Source organism: Hemitrygon akajei, chromosome 13 (genome assembly GCF_048418815.1).
Source record: "Hemitrygon akajei chromosome 13, sHemAka1.3, whole genome shotgun sequence".
In the NCBI taxonomy this organism is placed as follows: Eukaryota; Metazoa; Chordata; class Chondrichthyes; order Myliobatiformes; family Dasyatidae; genus Hemitrygon; species Hemitrygon akajei.
This window is the reverse complement of record NC_133136.1, coordinates 29,424,695-29,445,423: the sequence shown is the minus strand read 5'-3', so window position 1 is coordinate 29,445,423 and position 20,729 is coordinate 29,424,695. Positions and strand designations below refer to the sequence as shown.

At 40.4% G+C, this 20,729-nt stretch overlaps 1 protein-coding gene across 1 annotated transcript in view; it reads left to right on the top strand.

Annotated features, from left to right (window-relative positions):
- Positions 1-310: 310 nt before the first annotated feature.
- LOC140737730 (GTP-binding protein Rit2-like) overlaps positions 311-20,729 on the top strand; it is a 324,036-nt gene continuing 303,617 nt past the window's right edge. The window contains exon 1 of the mRNA XM_073064315.1: positions 311-759. Within this exon, the coding sequence (XP_072920416.1) occupies positions 636-759 (124 nt within the window). The 5' untranslated portion in view covers positions 311-635. The remainder of the gene's footprint in view (positions 760-20,729) is intronic.

Here is a 20,729-nt window from a genome sequence, read left to right as displayed (position 1 = left end):
CAAGGACTCTTCATCTCATGTTCCCGATATTTATCATTATTCTTTCTTTCCTTCTCTCTGCACAGTCTGTTGTCTTTTTGCCTACTGGTTGAACGTCCAAGTTGGTGCGGTCTTTCATTCATTCTATTGTGGTTATTATTCTATTATGGATTTACTGAGTATGCCCGCAAGAAAAAGGTGACACATTTGTACTTTGATATTAAATGTACTCTGAACTTTTTTCCCCCATTGGGATTCAGCTCTACCAAGTATTTCAAGAATCCTCTGCCTCTATTTCTTCAGCAACATTCGTGAGTCCGGGGAGGAAATAGATGCGTCCATCTTCCCGATTTCGGCGTGGCTCTCCTCGCACTTGATTAGCCACGGGGCTGTCTGGCTGAGAGACAAGCCGCAGGGCCACTTGTCGATGTGTTGCTGCAGCCCGCGGGCTCTGTGGCTGCTGGTTGCTGGGAGACCCGCTCCGGCAGCGCTGCTCACTCACACTCAACTGGCTGTGGACTCAGCGCCTGCCAACGCGATGTAGTCAGTTGCCCAGCGCTCGTACGCTCGCCACCACTTTGCGTTTCTTTCGCCTTGCCTCTTCTTCTTAGATTCAACTTTATTTAATTTTTGTTTGTTTGTTTGAGTGGATCGCGATGGACGACGAAAACGAGTCGAGCAGAAGCAGCGGCGGCGGCGGCGGCGGCGGCGGCAGTCCTTCGGGCGGATCGAGAGAATATAAAGTTGTCATGCTTGGCGCTGGTGGGGTTGGGAAAAGCGGTAGGTTTGAAACGGGCCGATTTGTGCAACCTGCATGTCAGTAGCGCGTCTCCCCTTCACGTGGAAAGTAGGAGGGCGGGAGGATCCTCACCTGTCTTTGGCAGTGCCCAGTTCAAGCACCCAAAGTTTAATAATGGAGCTTACTGACGGACGTACATCAACGTCCGTTCAAGGAAGAGGCGTGCAGCCCGACGGGGCGATTTTATTTAGTGCTTCTGAGTGCGGAGGAGGGTGGGGTTGGAGGCGCTGCTTCAAGTAACACCAGTTCGTTGTTAGGAGCCCATTTGCCACTTGCACAATATTGACATTTCAAATGTGTACTTAGCTCAGGCTGAGTGTTCGCCATTGCCACGGAAAATTAATGCAAAGATGCGGTGACTTGACAGTTACGAAGTAACGCAGTTCTCTGATGTTTAGAATGCGACCGCCCACTTGGTTCCTATTTGGGGAGTTTCAGATAATCTTAACAGAGTTGATGCTGTGTTTACATAGACAAAGAAACAACCACAATGGGATTTACCCCTGTGCAACCGGTTAACTTTTTTTTTAAACTCGTAAAACTAATAAGGAATTTCGCCTTTGTGGAGAACTCTAATCTTGTACCTAAACCGAATGAGAAAATGACTTGAAGGTGAACTAATATAAGAAAATCTATAGACTAAATTAGAATCAAATGTGTCAATATTAGCCAGTTCAATGACATACTGATACAGCATATTGACAGTAGGCTTGGTTATGGGCACTTCGTGATGCATTAGATTTGAAAAGCCCCTGAGTACATGTGGTAAGCGACGTGCAGATTGCATGGTCCTATGCATCTATTCCTATGGAACGCAGGCGGGCGACTTTCCCAAGGGTCTTTGTAATGTATCAATTTGACATTCTACTTTTATTTCTGAAAATAATTCTGCTATGGTTTAATTGAACAGCATTGCTTACTCCAGAAGTAAATTCGTTAATTCTCATCCCTCCATGCTATGCGCACTTACCATTTAGTTTTGTATAGCTTCTCCACTGATTGCTTAAATATATTCACACAGTCATCTCAGTTCAGAGTTTAATAGGCATCATTAGTTTTTTCCTGCTAGATTTATGAAATTGCTGCAATTTAAATTCCCCCTGCTGTAGTGATAAGATTCAAATTCCTGTCTCATCTTTAGTTCAGTTATCTGGATTATTAGTGCAGTAACACTATAGTAATAATAAGACATGTTTTAACAATTTGTTTTGAACAATGCTGCACACTTTCATTTGTGATTCGAACACAATGACCTGATGAGCCAAGTTTGTCGGCAATTTTCCACTTTTGAGAAACTTCATTCTCCCAACCGGTAATTTTCTTGGTATGGTTTTCTTTGAATATGTATCCAGTTAATAACTTATGAAGATCCACCTTTTCTGTTTGACACTTCTGGTTTGCCAAATAGGTCTTGACACTGTCAATCGTTCATTGTCTCTACTTAATGCTATATTTTAAAGACAAAATTGAACAATTTTATTACAGTTTTTTGAGAGAAATGGGGCCAGCAAAAATAGAAAATTGCTGTGGCATTCATTATGCCAGATTTCCTTCTGTTAGTGCTGAAATTATTTTCTGGCATTACTTGCTGTTAGAAGCATTCATCCAAACATTAATGGTTGGGTATATTTAAATGCAGGAATAATGACTGTGGTGTGTAATATGTTGATGTGTTTTGTCTTTACTTCCTTGGCAACAACAGATGTTAGGAACACGTGTATACAGCATGAATCAAGTATCAAGTTTGCAATTGGTATTGGAAGTGTATTGCATCTGAAAATTGAAATAATTGTAAAAAATTACTTAGCAGTGACTTATGTTGATAGTTTTTAGTCAATGACTTCTTGTTATAATTAGTTGAAGTTTTGTGTTCTTACTATCTGCTACAGCTAACCAATCCCTGTAACCACAATAATTTCCTGCTGAGTACCAGAGTGATAAGTTCCAGGCCCATTTAGAAATACCACCAGCAGCCAGAAGTCACTCCACTAACTTGTCTGACCCCAGAAAATTCACAATGATAAGCGGTAAAAATTATAAATGGACAGATAGCATACCCTATCAAACCTAGTCCAGAAATTGCTTCTGTGAGGTAAATTCTGACATTATCCTTACTGCTGAATTACATATTTCTGGCAATTTCACTTAAAGTGATTATCTCAACTAATTCATAAGAGCCCTGTAAAAGCGTATTTCATTTAAAAGGTGTCAAAACAGTCAACTGCTTTTTAGATTTCTACTGAAGCATTTTACTTACACTTTGTATTTAATTGAAGTTTTTACTTTAACTACCAAGTCTGAAATCCATAAGTCTAGTTTGAAAAATATGAAATTATTCATTTTAGTAGAAACACTGGCCAGTTATAAATGGTGACGAGACTAAGAAATGTTGATGTGTGGCGACCCACTTTCTGCGCAGGCGAACTGGCTCACAAATAGCCAGTGCCCTGGGAGAGACTTTGGTAATGCACCTTTGACGTCATTTCCGCCCGGAGAGGGCGGGCACCACCACCAGCCGGCTTATGCCACCTTCTCATTATAATGATCAGGGAGGAGGTACTGGAGCCTGAAGACACATACCCAACATTTTCTCACTGTTTTGATTTCTGAACTGTCCATAAATCTGTGAACAGTAATTCACTACTTTGCTCTCTTTTTGTATTTCCTGTTGTATGCTATAATAATTGTTTAATATATTACACTGTACTGCTGCCACAAAACAACACATTTCATGATAGTGAGGTTCATCTGTTCGTGGACCATTCAGAAATTTGATGGTTTAATATCCATGTACGTTAACAACAAATAAAACAATAGAGGGAAGCTCTGTGATCTTAAGACATGTATTCATGAAAGATGGTGGATAATCACCAAGCAAGAGAAGGAAGCTCCGTAATGTCCCCACCCTCAATGTTGACAACAAGGTCCAGCATGGAAGTACTGAAGGCATGACTGGAGCTTTCATAACTTCACTCAACAAAAGATGCTGAATACATTATCTTTAGTTATTGAATAGATGATCAAAAATGGCTCCATCCTGAGACCACAGAATTGAGTCTTCAACCAATTGGATTGACGCCGTGGAATATCATGAAGTTCGGAGAGCATAGTGAATCCCATTGGACTACCTCCACATCTTTGCTGTAACATGAAGACTTGAGCTCCAGATTTAGCTATGTGTCTAGCCAAGATGTTGCAGAACAATTATACCCCTAGCTTCTACCCCACAAATGTAGATGAATGGCTGGGTAAATCCTAATCACAAGAGCAGGGCAATTCCAGCTTGGCTAATAACCCCCCCCCCCCCCAATTAGTTTATTCTTGATTTTCAACAAGGAGATGGAAACCATTGCTAATAATGCTGTCAAGTGGCACTCCCTAATATGGTACCCAGCACCATTCAGTTCCAAGGCACATCATGACCTTTGACAAACACAGAATAAAGAGAATACAGAATAGTTCCAGAGGGAAAGTGAGAGAGAGCTGCTGCCCTCTAAGTCAAGACATAATTTGACTGTGGGAATGCCATTAACCACTCAGCTGGATAAGGTATGAGGACGTGTAGAATTGACTTGTTTTCTGACACCCTAAAGCCTTTTCATTACCAACAAAACACATTTCAGTATTATCATGGAGTACTCCCATTTGCCTGAATGACTGCAGCTCCAATAATTCTTAAAAAGGTTGACGCCATCTCGTTCAATGAGGCCTTAAATCCAAGAGATTCTGCAGGTACTGGAAATCTTGAGCAACATACACAAAATGCTGGAGGGAAATAAACAATGTACACAGAGTGCTGGAGGAAGTCAGCAGGTCAGGCAGACTGTTTATTTCTCTCCATTGATGATGTGTGAACTGCTGAGTTCCTCCAGGGTTTCATGAATACAAGAGATTCTGCAGATGATGGAAATCCAGATCAACACACACAAAATGCTGGAGGAACTCAGCAGGTCAAGCAGCATCTATAGAAGTGAATAAACAATCAACATTTCAGGCCGACATCCTTCATCGGGACTGGAAAGGAAGGAGGAAGATGCAGAATAAGAAGATGTGGAGGGAGAAGATGATGAGCTAGAAGTGGAATAAGGGGAATGAAGTAAGAAACTGGGAGGTGATAGGTGGAAAAGGCAAAAAGACTGGTGAAGAAGGAACCTGATAGGAGAGGAGAGTGGAGAAAGGGAAAGAGGAGGGGGACCAGGAGGAAGTGACAGGCAGGTAAGGAGACGAGTTAAGAGGCCAAAGGGAGGAATTGAAGAAAAGGGAGATGAAAAAAATTACCTGAAGTTGGATAAATCAATGTTCATGTCGTCAGGTTGGAGGCTACCTAGACTAAATATGAGGTGTTGCTCCTTCAACCTGGGAGTGGTCTTATTGTAGCAGAAGAGGAGACCAAGGACCGATATATGAGAACGGGAATTCTGCTTTCTGCAGATGGAGTAAAGGTGTTCGACAAAGCAGTTCCCCAACCTATGTCGGGTCTCGCCAATATAGAGAATGCTATGTCAGGAGCACCGGGTATAGTAGATGACCCCAACAGATTCTCAGCTAAAGTGTTGCTTCACCTGGAAGGCCTGTTTAGGATCCTGAATGGAGGTGAGGGAGGAGGGGAATGGGCAGGTGTAGCACTTTTACTGCTTGCAGGGTAAGTGCCAGGAGAGACATTAGTGGGGAGGAATGAATGAACAAGCAAATCATGGAAAGAGCAATCCCTGCAGAAAGTGGAGAGTAGTGTAGGGGAAGGTAAAGATGTGTTCAGAGATACGATCCCATTGAAGATAGTGGAACTTGCACAGAATAATGTGTTGGATGTAGAAGCCCATGGGGTGGGAGGTAAGGACAAGAGGAACTCTATCCCTATTAAGGCAGTGGGAAGATGTGGTGAGTGCTGATGTCCGGGAAATGCAGGAGATGTGGGTGAGGGCAGCATCAATGGTGGAGAATAGGAAATCCCATTCATTGAAGAAGGAGGACATCTCTGATGTCCTGGAAAGGAAGGCCTCATCCTGGGAGCAGATGCAGTGGAGACGAAGGAACTGAAAAATGAGTAGCATTTTTACAGGAGACGGTGGCAGCGTCAAGATAGCTGTGGGAATTGGTAGATCTATAAAAGATATTGGTAGACAATTTGTCTCCAGTGATGGAGACAAATTGAGAAAGGAGAGGGAGGTGTCATAAATAGATCAAGTGAATTTAAGGGCAGGGTGGGAGTTGGAGACAAAATTGATGAACTCAGCATAGGTGCATGAAGCAGGAAGAATGCACTCATCAATGTAGAGCAGAAAGGATTGGGGAGCATTTACGGGGGAAGACTTGGAATGTGGGTTCTTGCACATTGGCAATGAAAAGGCAGGCATAGCTGGAGCCCATGTTGTTGCCCATGGCTACACCTTGAGGTTGGACAAAGTGGGAGGAGCTGAAACAGAAATTGTTTAGGGTGAGGACCTGTTGCCCCAGATGGAGGGTGGTGGTGGTGGAGGGTAACCAGTCAAGTCTGTTGTCAAGATAGCAGTGGAGAGCTTTAAGGCCTTCTTGATGGGGGATGCAAGTATATAGGAGGTGGATGTTCATGGTGAAAAGGGGCAGGGAATTGAAACTTGTTGAGATGGAGAACATGTGAAATGTTGCAGGTGTAAGTGGGAAGGGCCTGAACCAAGCCGAACAGACAGACAGATAGACAGACAATAAAATGGAGGTGAGTTATGTGCATGTGAGTTCAGTGGGGCAGGAGCAGGCAGAAAGAATGGGAGTACCTGAATGTGTGTGTTGCTCAAAAAACCCCTTCATGATTGGTAGACAATTAACTCCCCTAAACAGACATTTCCTTTATCACTAGCACAGAATAGCTGCAATGATAATCATCAATGTAATGTACTATCATTTATCTTTGCTCAGGTTACTCTGACATTATTTCCTAAATTGCAACATTTACCAACAAAAACAATAAAGGCAGCAATTGTAGGAGACCGCCACTATCTGCAACTTTCACTCCCAGTTGTATATTATCCTGATCTAGAAATGATAGACACAAGAGATTCTGCAGATGCTGGAAGTCCAGAGCAACACCCACAAGATGCTGGAGGAACTCAACAGGTCAAGCAGGATGTATGGAAGGGCATAAACAGTCAACATTTCAGGCTGAGACTTGGCATTAGGAATCACGTCCAATAACTGTGACTCCATGACCAATAGCACATCAGGACTACCTTCAAAAGGAACACAGTAGCTGTTCAAGAAGGCATCTCAATACTACCATTTCAAGGGCATTTAGGAATAGGCAAAAAACTATAATGTATTTACGAGCAATGTCTAGATCTTGTAAAATAAGTAAAATAATGCTTTGATAATTCACCCAGAATGTGAACTGTAGAAAACCTCAGACAGTTTATATTCTGTTTGCAGCTGTTTATTGAGTGTTGACAGTAGGTGGCCACCTGTACTCCCAGCTCAATAATGCAAATATTTAATTAGCAAATCCTCTGACTCAGTGCAGAAAAGCATGCAGTTGTCATCAAGAGGTTCTGTTGTTATCCAGACTAAATATTGTAATGGTTAAGAAATGTGATCAAATGACTTTAACCATGGAATAATTGTTGGTGCCAGACAGAGTGGTTTGAGTATCTCAGAAACTGCTGATTTCCTGGACTTACGCTCACAATAGTCTCGAGAGTTTACAGAGGGTGGTGCAAAAACCAAAAAAAAAAATCCAGTGTGTGGCAGTTCTGTATGGAAAAGCCTTGTTACTGAGAGAGATCAGAGAGAATGGTGAGATTGGTTCAAGCTGACAAGGAGGTGATAGTAACTTAAATAACCATGCATTACAAAAATGGCATGCAGAAGAGCATCTCTGAATGCACAACATGTCAAACCTTGAAGTGGATGGGCTACAGCAGCAGAAGGCCATGAACATACACTCAATGTCAACATCATTAGGTACAGGAGGTACCTAATAAAATGGCCACTGAGTGTATATTGCTGCTGGGTCCAAAACTGTAACTCCATGACCGATATCTTACTGGGGGACCTTTATCAGGAACTCTAACAGTTTAAGAAGGCATCTCAGTATCATCTTCTTAAGCACAGTTAGGAATAGGCAAAAAAGCTGTTTTTACCTGCAATGTCCAGATCCTGTGAAATTGATGATTTAAAATAATGTTGTTATGTTTCCATAATTCACTCAGAATGTGGATTCTAGGAAAGCTCGGACTGTTTATTTTCTTCTTGAAACCATGTTTGCAATTACTTTAGTATTTATTTTGCAATTGGTTAAATGAGCTTCTGTTAGTCAATGTATTTATAATCATAATTGCTATATTTATTATTGGTGGGTGTGTGGATTGTTTTCCATTAATTCCTCTCTTACAAGCCTATATTTATAGCCTCCTCCTCACTATTGCCATCTCTCTATGCTGATGTTATAATTACAGTAGAGCTTCACAATCACTTGTTTGTAATACTTTTCACCCTCTTCCTCCTCCCAGTTCTAAATCCTTTTATTGAACAAGTCATTTACAGCTGTGCTTTCAACTAAAATATTTCTGCCAATATCAATTTGATGTAACCTTCACTTTTGGTTCTCATTAAAATCATTTGACTCTATTATACTGGCTGTTTCTGTTATAGAGTCATACAGCACTGAAGCATGCCATTCAGCCTATCTGGTCCCTGCTATCTGCACCTTTGCTATAGCCCTCCAAATGCCTTTGATGCATGTACCTACCAAACTTCTGCTAAATGTTTCAATTGAACCCACATCCACCACTTCCGCTGGTATTTCATTCCACAGTTGCACCAGCCTCTGAGTGAAGAAGTTGTCCCTTCAATGTTTCGCCTTTCTCTCTAAACCTATGACCTCTTGATCTAGTCTTTCCTAACATAAGGTTAAAAACCTGCATGCATTCACCCTATCTATATATTTTATAATTTTGGAAACCTCTAAGATCTTCTACGTTTGTAGGATACCTCTGTAAGGTTACCCTACATACTCCTGCATCCCAGGGAATAAAGACTTAATCTATTCAAATTTTCCCTATAACTTACTATATAACTACAGCACCTTTTGACCCCTATTTGTTGCCATAATGTACATCTGATCCCATAAGTCAAAGAGACAGAGACTTGAATTTTTTGAGCAGATAACTTGTTTGACCATTAATATCACATAAACAGCGATAATTCAGTTTCCCAGCCTTTTTCAAACCCTTTTCCCCTGCCTTCTCCAACAATAAGTGAGAAGTGCTTATTATTTTTTCACTAAGATTAAGCCATTTGATCAGTAGTCTTTAATGTTCTTTTTCTTCCCCAGAGGGTCATATGTACTTCTTACATTCATTTCACTTTGAACTATTTCTCCAGCTTCTCTCTCTAGTTTACTCCTAATGCTGCTTAACACGTCTTGACCAAAGGAAATTCATGCTTGGTTGGAATTGGAGGGAAATTTCCTGTATGAATACCACCCTGCTCCATGGAATCTTCGTGCTGTTTTTGTCACCTATCTGCTTCACCTTCAAAATTATCTACTTCCGCCAAGGTTACAATTTCTGCACCAAAAAGCAATAAAATAAAACACGATGGTAGAAATCTGAAACAAATCAGATCTCCAGGCATGAATAAGGTTCACATTATTTTCAACTTTTACCCAATCATTCCACATTCAATGGATTTTCCTCCTTAATTTCTATCATTTACAACATTATTTCACCACCAGACACATCTTTCCCTCCTGTCCACTTTTGGAATTCCCTAAGGACCAGTCCTTTCACCAAGTCTTAGTTTGTTCGTACATCTCCATCAGCAGCAGCTCCACTTTTCATAGCACCTTCCTACATATATGCAGGAAATGTAAACTCAGCCCTTTCAATTCATCCTTTACCACTGCCAAGGGAGCACAGCATTACTGCCAGATGAAGCAAAAAATTCTATTATGGTCAACAAGTTCACTGCACTCAATGTTTACCATGTGGTCCTCTCAGCACTGGAGCAGCCAAACACAGATTTGCTGACCACTTGGTAAAACAATTCTGTTAAATCTGCAAGGCATGACTCTATCTTTAATATTTTATTCCATTTGCTCACAGACCTTTCCATTTTTTTAACCACTTACACCGTTCCGACAAAGTAGCATAAGTACTCAAGGAACAGTTTTTCTTTTCCCCCACTGGGCAAGTTACAGCCCTCATGACTCAACACTGAATGCAGCAATTTTAGATAACCAGCCTTCCCAGTTTGTATCAGAACTGGCCAACATACACAAAATGCTGGAGAAACTCAGCAGATAAAGCAGCAACCTGTTCTTAATTGCATTCTTTGATGAATAATAGTGAGTGGTGACTGTCTCTGAATTTTGCCTAGCATGAGCTTCAGAGAGTTCATCATGTCAATAGCTGAGACTGTGGACAACATCCTACTTTATATTCTCGAGACACTCAATGTGACTTTTTTTTATCTTTTCAATGATCTATGCAAAAATCTGAAATTTTAGTTTTGCTATGTAGAACAGAGAAAACCTACAGCACAATACAGGCCCTTCGGCTGAACATGTCCTTACCCATAGCCCTCTATTTTTCTAAGCTCCATATACCTATCTAAAAGTCTCTTAAAAGACCCTATTGTATCTGCCTCCACCACTGCCGCCGGCAGCCCATTCACACACTCACCACTGTCTGAGGAAAAAACTTACCCCTGACATCTCCTCTGTACCTATTTCCAAGCAACTTAAAACTATGCCGTCTCGTGCTAGTCATTTCAGCCCTGGGGAAAAAAGCCTCTGACTATCCACACAATCAATGCCTCTCAATATCTTGTACACTTCTATCAGGTCACCTCTCATCCTCTGTTGGACCAAGGAAAAAAGGCCGAGTTCACTCAACCTATTCTCATAAGGAATGCTCCCCAATCCAGGCGACATCCTTGTAAATCTCCTCTGCACCCTTTTTATGGTTTCCACGTCCTTCCTGTAGTGAGGCAACCAGAATTGAGCACTGTACTCCAAGTGAGGCCTGACCATATATAGCTGCAACATTACCTCTCGGCTCTTAAACTCAATCCCATGACTGATGAAGGCCAATGAACCGTATACCTTCTTAACCACACAGTCAACCTGCATAGCAGCTTTGAGTGTCTTATGGACTCGGACCCCAAGATCCCTCTGATCCTCCACACTGCCAAGAGTCTTACCATTAATGCTATATTCTGCCATCATATTTGACCTACCAGAACAAACCACCTCACACTTATCTGTGTTGAACTCCATCTGCCGCTTCTCAGCCCAGTTTTACATCCTATCAATGTCCTGCTGTAACCTCTGACAGCCCTCCACACTATCCACAACACCCCCAACCTTTGTGTCATCAGCGAATTTACTAACATCTAAGTCATTTATAAAAATCACAAAGAGTAGGGGTCCCAGAACAGATCCCTGAGGCACACCACTGGTCACCAGCCTCCATGCAGAATATGACCCATCTACAACCACTCTTTGCCTTCTGTGGGCAAGCCAGTTCTGGATCCACAAAGCAATCTCCCCTTGAATCCCATGCCTCCTTACTTTCTCAATAAGTCTTGCATAGGGTACCTTATCAAATGCCTTGCTGAAATCCATACCATCCTCAAGAAATTCACTCAGGCTCGTAAGGCACAAGTAGCCTTTGACAAAGCCATGCTGACTATTCCTAATCATATTACACCTCTCCAAATGTTCATAGATCCTGCCTCTCAGGATCTTCTCCATCAACTTACCAACCACTGAAGTAAGACTCCCTTGTCTATTATTTCCTGGGTTATCCCTACTTCCTTTCTTAAATAAGGGAACAACATCCACAGCCCTCCAATCCTCCGGAACCTCTTCCATCCTCACTGATGATGCAAAGATCAATTCGAGAGGCTCAGCAATCTCCTCCCTCACTTCCCACAGTAGCCTGGGGTACATCCCGTCCAGTCCCGGTGACTTATCCAACTTGATGCTTTCCAAAAGCTCTAGCACATCCTCTTCCTTAATATCTACATGCTCAAGCATTTCAATCTGCTGCAAGTCATCCCTACAATCGCCAAGATCCTTTTCCGTAGTGAATACTGAAGCAAAGTATTCATTAAGTATCTCTACCATCTTCTCCGGTTCCATACACACTTTTCCACTGTCGTACTTGATTGGTCCTATTCTCTCACGTCTTATCTTCTTGGTCTTCACATACTTGTAGAATGCCTTGGGGTTTTCCTTAATACTGTCCACCAAGCTCTTCTCATGGTCCCTTCTGGCTCTCCTAATTTCATTCTTAAGCTCCTTCCTGCTAGCCTTATAACCTTCGAGATCTATATCATTTGCTAGTTTTTTATTTGAACCTTTCATAAGCTCTTCTGTACTTCTTGACTATATTTACAACAGCTTTTGTACACCACGGTTCCTGTACCCTACCATCCTTTCCCTGTCTCATTGGAACATATCTACACAGAACCCCACACAAATATCCCCTGAACATTTGCCACATTTGTTATGTATGTTTCCCTTAGAATATCTGTTTCCAATTTATACTTCCAGGTTCTTGCCTAATAGCCTCATATTTCCCCTTACTCCAATTAAACGTTTCCCTAACTTGGCTGTTCCTATTTATATTTCCAGGTATTAATTTTCTGATATTTTTGATAAAATCAAATGCATACAAATATGGAAAAGAATGATCGATAGGAATAGCATGCCTGGTGCTTCCCTTAATTCAATAAAACCACAATGCTTTTTGTATCAAATATAGTCCTTATCCATACTGAAATCAAGTGATTTGCAGGATAACAAGAAACATCTTAGCTATTAAGTAAGCCTAGCAATTATAGACCTGTCAGTTTGACATCAGTGGTGGGTAAACTAATGGAAAGTATTCTTAGAGATAGTATTTATAATTATCTGGATAGACAGGATCTGATTAGGAGTAGCCAGCATGGATTTGTGCATGGAAAGTCATGTTTGACAAACCTTATTGAATTTTGACGAGGGTAAGGCAGTGGATGTAGTCTATATGGACTTCAGCAAGGCCTTTGACAAAGTTCCACATGGAAGGTTAGTTACGAAGGTTCAGTCGTTGGGTATTAATGCTGGAGTAATAAGATGGATTCAACAGTGGCTAGATGGGAGATGCCACAGAGTAGTGGTGGATAATTGTTTATCGGGATGGAGACCGGTGACTAGCGGGGTGCCTCAGGGATCTGTTTTGGGCCCAATGTTGTTTGTAATGTACATAAATGATCTGGATGATGGGGTGGTAAATTGGATTAGTAAGTATGCCGATGATACTAAGGTAGGAGGTGTTGTGGATAATGAGGTGGGTTTTCAAAGCTTGCAGGGTGATTTATGCCGGTTAGAAGAATGGGCTGAACGTTGGCAGATGGAGTTTAATGCTGAGAAGTGTGAGGTTCTACATTTTGGCAGGAATAATCCAAATAGAACATACAGGGTAAATGGTAGGGCATTGAGGAATGCAGTGGAACAGAGAGATCTAGGAATAACAATGCATAGTTCCCTGAAGGTGGAGTCTCATGTAGATAGGGTGGTGAAGAAGGCTTTTGGAACGCTGGCCTTTATAAATCAGAGCATTGAGTACAGAAGTTGGGATGTAATGTTAAAATTGTACAAGGCATTGGTAAGGCCTTATTTGGAATATTGTGCACAGTTCTGGTCACCGAATTATAGGAAAGATATCAATAAATTAGAGAGAGTGCAGAGACGATTTACTAGGATGTTACCTGGGTTTCAGCACTTAAGTTACAGAGAAAGGTTGAACAAGTTAGGGCTCTATTCATTGGAGCGTAGAAGGTTGAGAGGGGATTTGATCGAGGTATTTAAAATTTTGAGAGGGATAGATAGAGTTGACATGAATAGGCTGTTTCCATTGAGAGTAGGGGAGATTCAAACGAGAGGACATGATTTGAGAGTTAGGGGGCAAAAGTTTAAGGGAAACACGAGGGGGTATTTCTTTACTCAGAGAGTGATAGCTGTGTGGAATGAGCTTCCTGTAGAAGTAGTAGAGGCCAGTTCAGTTGTGTCATTTAAGGTAAAATTGGATAGGTATATGGACAGGAAAGGAGTGGAGGGTTATGGGCTGAGTGCGGGTAGGTGGGACTAGGTGAGATTAAGAGTTCGGCACAGACTAGGAGGGCCGAGATGGCCTGTTTCCGTGCTGTGATTGTTATATGATTATATGATTATATTATCAGTGAAAAACTGAAAAGTGCCTCTGACAATATCTGAACAAAATTACTTTGAAGGTATGATTGCACTGTGGAGTTTGCATTCTGAAAATTTAAATGATGCCTGAAAAAATGAGTGGATTGCCCAATACTTTCTCATTGTATGTTGTTGTGTATGAAATTCTGATCTTGCTTTTGAAATGCTGTCCATAATTTACTTCAATGCAATGGATGCTGTTCTCATGTCTTAATTACATTTTTTAAAAAATTTGCTGGAATACATTTTTGTCCCCTTCAGTTGTGCTGTTGTCAGTGCATTGAGTTCATTTAATGAAGCTGAGGTAACTGAAGCAATCCCTGTTCTAAAGTACTTACAGGATAGTGGAGAATGCACAACTAATATTTAATACATGGACTGGGTTAAATTTCTTAATATAGAGCTATAGATTTCCTAACTTTGAAGATTATGCCCACATCTTTTCTCCTACCTCTACTGCTCCTACAAACTGTTAATTTTTAATACACTTTAGAGCTCAATTTTTGTCACTGAAAAAGCAAAAAGGTAACAGGAACACACACTTCTAAGAAAGTGCAAGATATTTTAAGTGGACAGAATAATATATATATCCTTTAACAGTAACTACCAGTTAATGACTAAGCGGATCAGGATTTTGAGCATATTTTGCTGGTGATCAACCTACTAGCACTGAAGACATAAAGAATATTTGAAAGGTGTGGAATTATTCATTGCCTTGATATCTTACAGTCTGGATGTTAAACATGTGGTTCATAGAGCTAAAACTGCCTTTAAAGAAATACAAATATCCAAAATTTCACCAAGATCATCTTTATTTAACCATGAATGCAGGAATTGAATAATAAATGCACCATTTCTGGATCATCTTTGTCCAATTAGTCAAACCAGTGATCTGTCAAAGTCTGAATCTATAAGTGGCTCCTTTTTGTTATTCCATGACACATTTTTTCATACCCAACTGAAGTGAAAAACCAAGTTATCAATTACCTTTTATATATTTTGAATCTGTACATCCTTCATGTTTTTTACATGAACATTTCAATTATTGGTTCCTTCAGGCATGCCCCTGCCAAAGGTTTGTTCCGTGTTTAGTGAGGTTACTTATTTTACATATCGTTTCCTGTAGTTTAATGGGGTCTTATCTCAAGACAGTGGCACTTTGTTTGGCTTGCTTCTTAGCAACGTAATATTTATTCTTAGTAATGAGCTGCATTTGTTCATAGATGATGCCTGTTAATGTTCATGCTTCTCATTAAAGACAATGTATTGTTCAGATATACAACATACTCAATATGGTGCATTCATATTAAAGTTCTCAGTATAGATGGCGATATAAAACACACAACAGTCAGGCACAGGAACAGGCCTTTCAGCACATGTTATCTGTGCAGACCATGATGCCAATTTAAACTGCACATCTGCGTGCACATGGTTTAATACCTTCCTGTTCATATGCCTGTTTAAAAGCCTCATAAACATTGCATTGTATCAGCTTCTGTCGCCAGTGCATTCCAGGCACTTACCACTCTCTACATCAAAAACAAGCCTTTTAAATCTTTCTTAAAAATTCTTTTCTCATTAAAGCTTTGCCGTCTAGTATTCGACATTTCCACCCAGAGAAAAAAAGACTCCTGACTGTCTATCCTATCATAATCTTATATACTTCTATCTTTAGGAGATCTAGGCCTCATATGGAGCCAGTGATCATTAATGGAGAATGTGTGGAGCAGGTTAAGACCTACAAGTATCTGGGAGTACAGTTAGACGAGAAGCTAGACTGGACTGCCAACACAGATGCCTTGTGCAGGAAGGCACAGAGTCGACTGTACTTCCTAAGAAGGTTGGCGTCATTCAATGTCTGTAGTGAGATGCTGAAGATGTTCTATAGGTCAGTTGTGGAGAGCGCCATCTTCTTTGTGGTGGCGTGTTGGGGAGGAAGCATTAAGAAGAGGGACGCCTCACGTCTTAATAAGCTGGTAAGGAAGGCGGGCTCTGTCGTGGGCAAAGTACTGGAGAGTTTAACATCGGTAGCTGAGCGAAGGGCGCTGAGTAGGCTACGGTCAATTATGGATAACTCTGAACATCCTCTACATAGCACCATCCAGAGACAGAGAAGCAGTTTCAGCGACAGGTTACTATCGATGCAATGCTCCTCAGACAGGATGAAGAGGTCAATACTCCCCAATGCCATTAGGCTTTACAATTCTACCGCCAGGACTTAAGAACTTTTTAAAAGCTATTATTAATGCTTTTTGAGATAGTGATTTAGATGCATATCATATTTTTTTTACTGAGTTAAGTATTGTATGTAATTAGTTTTGCTACAATGAGTGTATGGGACATTGGAAAAAAGTTGAATTTCCCCATGGGGATGAATAAAGTATCTATCTATCTATCTATGTCCCCTTTCAAACTCTAACATTGTAGAGAAAACAACCAAGTTTGTCCAACCTCTCCCTATAGCTATTATTTTGTCATTCAGACAATATCCTGGTGAACCTCTTCTGCATCTTCTCTAAATCCTTCACATTCTCTTGTAAAATAATGACAAACACTCCAAATGTGACCCAACCAAAGTCTAAAATAGCTGCAAATGTGACTTCCCACCTTTTATACTTCATACTCCGATTAATGAAGGCCAGTGTGACTGACAGGAAATCTGTTATTTTTCTTGTATTTCACTCACTATTAGCATTTTTTCCATTAGATATAAGTAGGTTTTTACATTCCACAGAAATATAATATTAGCATTAATTTCAAGAGGACTATGATATAAAAGCAAGGATGTAATGCTCAAGCTTTACAAGGCATTGGTCAGATCACATCTGGAGAATTGTGAGCAATTGTATTCCCCTTAGCTAAGAAAGGATGTGCAGGCATGGGAGAGTGTCTAAAAGAGGTTTACAAGGTTCCTAGGGAAGAAAGGATTAACACATGTGGAGTGTTTGATGGCTTTTGGGCTGTACTTGCTGGAGTCCAGAAGGATGGGTGGGGAGATCTCATTGAAACCTTCTGAATATTGGAAGGCCTGGATAGAATAGATGTGGAAAGGATGTTTTAGTGGAGGCATAGTCTACTACTTCTGCACTTCTGGAAACATCCGTAATATCCATAAATGCTTGGAAAAGAAATGAGGAGGAATTTCTTTAGCCAGAGGGTGGTGAATTTGTGAATTCATTGTCCAGATGGCTGTGGAGAGTTACTGGGTATATTTAAAGCAGAGGTTGATAAGGTTATGTGGAAAACGGGGTTGAGAGGGAAACTAAATCAGCTGTGATTGAATGGCAGACAAGAATCGATGGGCTGAAAAGCGTAATTCTGCTGCTATAGTTCATGGTCAAATGAATACTTAAAATGAAAACAATAACCTGAAGAGCTTGAATAAAAAATAATAACATAAACAAAATAAAATCTTTGGAATCTTTTACCCAAGGGGAAATGGCAGCTAGGTCACTGAGTATATAAAAAAAAGAGATATTGATAGATTTATGGATATTAAGGGAATTGTGGAACATGAGATTTGTTGGGGAAAATAGTGCTGAGCTAACAGATCAGCCATGATCTTATTGAATGGTGGAATAGGTTTTTGGAGTTTAATGGTGTATTCCTGCTTCTGCTTTATATGTTCTTGACTTAAAATAAGATATACACAATTTATCACTGCAGTTATACTTTGCTGCTTACATTTATTTCACCCTTTGCCTACAGTTCATTGAAGGTAGTGAGTATACACAGCATGGTTCAATACACTCTTCCAAACAAACATGATCTGTTTTAGCACTTTAAGTCCTCATCAGGCAACATTTATTTCTGACTAGTTAATCGATTTCATACCTACCACAAAGCTGTATATGAGAGATTTTTGAATATGAATTTGCCTTGATGGACATAGATACAATCTTTCTCACAAATCTTATCTCTATGGAACCATTAATACATAGATTAATCAAATAGATTTGCTCTGCAGCCTTCAAGTCTCTAGTAAGGCAAACCTTCAGTCACTTGAAATTGAATCATTAGACATCGTTTAGTTTGGCAGCCATCTAACCCAGACAATTTCATTTAAAAATGCCTAATGTTTAAATCATTCTTTCTCTTCTGTGTCTACATTTATTTCATATTTATACATACAGTTCAGATATGGTTCCTTTTTGTGTGTGAGGATTGTGGATGTTCATGGTTGGTTCAAAGTTCAATGTTGTTAATTTATCATGTGTGCCACTTGTTGCACTTTAATGGTGCCTTATCTCTAGACTGTCTCGTTCTATTCACCTGCCTCTATAGCAACCCAGGATATGTCCTTGATTACTAACTTTCTTTGTCTGACAGATGACGTCTGTTAATGTTTCTGTTTTTCACCTTCCAGTTTAATGTAGCTTATTCAAGCTTGAAAGTCCTAACCGTTTAGATTATTTAGATTTCTGGCATCTACAATATTTTATTTTTACATTAAAATTCCTCTGGTTAGTAGGGAGCTAGGATCTACTCGAGGACCTGATGAGACGTATCCCAGGCTGCTGTGGGTTGGAAGCGATGGGAACGACATAAGCGAGGCAGCATATTTTGTCTGCATTAACTTTAACAAGGCCTTTCACAATGTCTTGCATGGTAGGCTGATGCATAAAGTTAGCAAATATGCAACCAAGCTGACATAACAAACTTGATACAAAATTGACTTGGTAGAAGGCAGAGGGTGATATTGGAGGTGAACAGGAGACTGCAGACGCTGCAGTGTAAAGGGAAAGGACAATCAACATCTCTGATGGAGACCATTCACCTGGTCTGGGGTACTGAAGGGTTGTTTTAGAGACTAGAAACATGTAACCTGTAATGAATTGCAAAGATCACTGCAGGGTCCTTTATGATCTGTCATACTAAGTAATGATTTGGAAGTGGTGACATAGTTAATAAAGTTTGCAGATGATCCCAAAATGATAAGAATAATGTTTTAGGTTCTCCAATAGTCCCAGATCAACTGGAAAGATGGGCAAAGGAATTGCTGAAGGAATGTAACAAGATATGTGCAAGATGATACTACTTGGTGAGTTAAACTGGGCCTGGGCATACTTGGTAACTGTCAGGTATTGAATGATGTGGCTTTGGGATATCAAGTGAAAGTGGTAATACAGGTATAGGAGCATAAGACATAGGTGCAGAACAAGGGCATTTAGCCCAATGAGTGTGCTCTGCCATGATTGATTTTTTTTATCCCTTACAACACCATTCTTTTGCCTTCTCTCCATACCTATTGATTCCCTTACTAATCAAGAACCTATCAGTCTCCATTTTAAATATACCCAGTGACATGGCTTCCACAGCTACTGTATCTGTGGCAATGAATTCCACAGATTCACCACCCTCTGCTGAAAAAAATTCATCCTAGACTCCCCCACTGCAGGAAATATCCTCTCCACGTCCACTCTATCCAGGCCTTTCAATATATGGTGTTTCGATGAGATCCGCCCCCTCATTCTTCTAAACTCCAGTGACTACAGGCCCAGAACCATCAAATCCTCTTCACACACAGTGGTGAAGATGGCAAATGGTATGCGTGCCTTCATCATTCAGGGCACTAAGTATAGGATTTGTGATGTCAAACTACAGTAGGTTTGGCCACATTTGTAGTATCGTATGCAGTTCTGATTATACTGCCATTAAAAAGATGTCATCAAGTTAGCAAGGCTGCAGAAAAAAAAATTACACAGGTGTTGCCTGGACTGCAGGGTTGAAGCTAAAAGGAGAGATTGGACATGCTGGGGTTGTTTTCTCTGGAGCAATGGATGCTGAAACAGGAAGAAAGGTTTAAAAATTTATGAGAGGCATTGATAGGGTTTATTATCAGAGTCCTTTTCCCCAAGGTAGGAGAGTATAAAACTAGAGGGAAGGGTATAAAGTGAAATGGAAATACTTTCAAAGAGATCTGAGGAGCAGATCTTTTTCCTGCACGGTGTGATGACTCTATGAAAATGAACTACCTGTGGAGGTAGTGGAGGCAGGTACAAAAAGCAAATGATGGGTGCGTGGAAAGGAAAGGTTTAGGCTGGGATACAAGCCAAATGCAAGAAAGTGGGATTAGTGAGGATAGGCATCTTGGTTAGCATGTAAAGATAGGCTGAGGAGCCTGTTTTCTATGCTGTACAACTCTGAGTCTGTGAATTGCTGGAGTATAAGAGATTTATAACCACCTGCTAGATGCTTATACCTAAAAGCATTCCAAAAATGGAAGGTAAGAAACATGGTACTTTAATTCAAGTATGGCAGAATTTGAATTACAGACCAAGTTCTAATAAATGGGAATAGTATAGATGGGTAGTTGATGGTTGACAGAGACCTGATGGGCCAAAGGTACTCTTTGAGCTGTATAAATCTTTGACTCCGTAATGTGAATGTTGTTTGTGATTCTTAATGTCGACATACAAGGCTGACTCATTTTACAAGTCTATTTGGAATGCAAATAATTGCTGGTATATTCTGATCTGATAAGCATTATATGTTAAAACTAAATTTATGATTCAGAAGATGTCATGATCCCGAACTAGATTCCGACAGTTTGGTTTATATTTGAGATCTATTCACTATGATTTATGTGCTTTTGGAGCTGGAGATAATTTCTTGGCAGGGCCAGCCCTTCTCATTTTGAATAATAGCTGCACTTTATTTAATAGTCTGGACTTTATTTATTGGAGAGAATAATAAAAGTGCTTTTACTCTTTAAACAACTTGGCGGGCTTACCTATGTTTTCT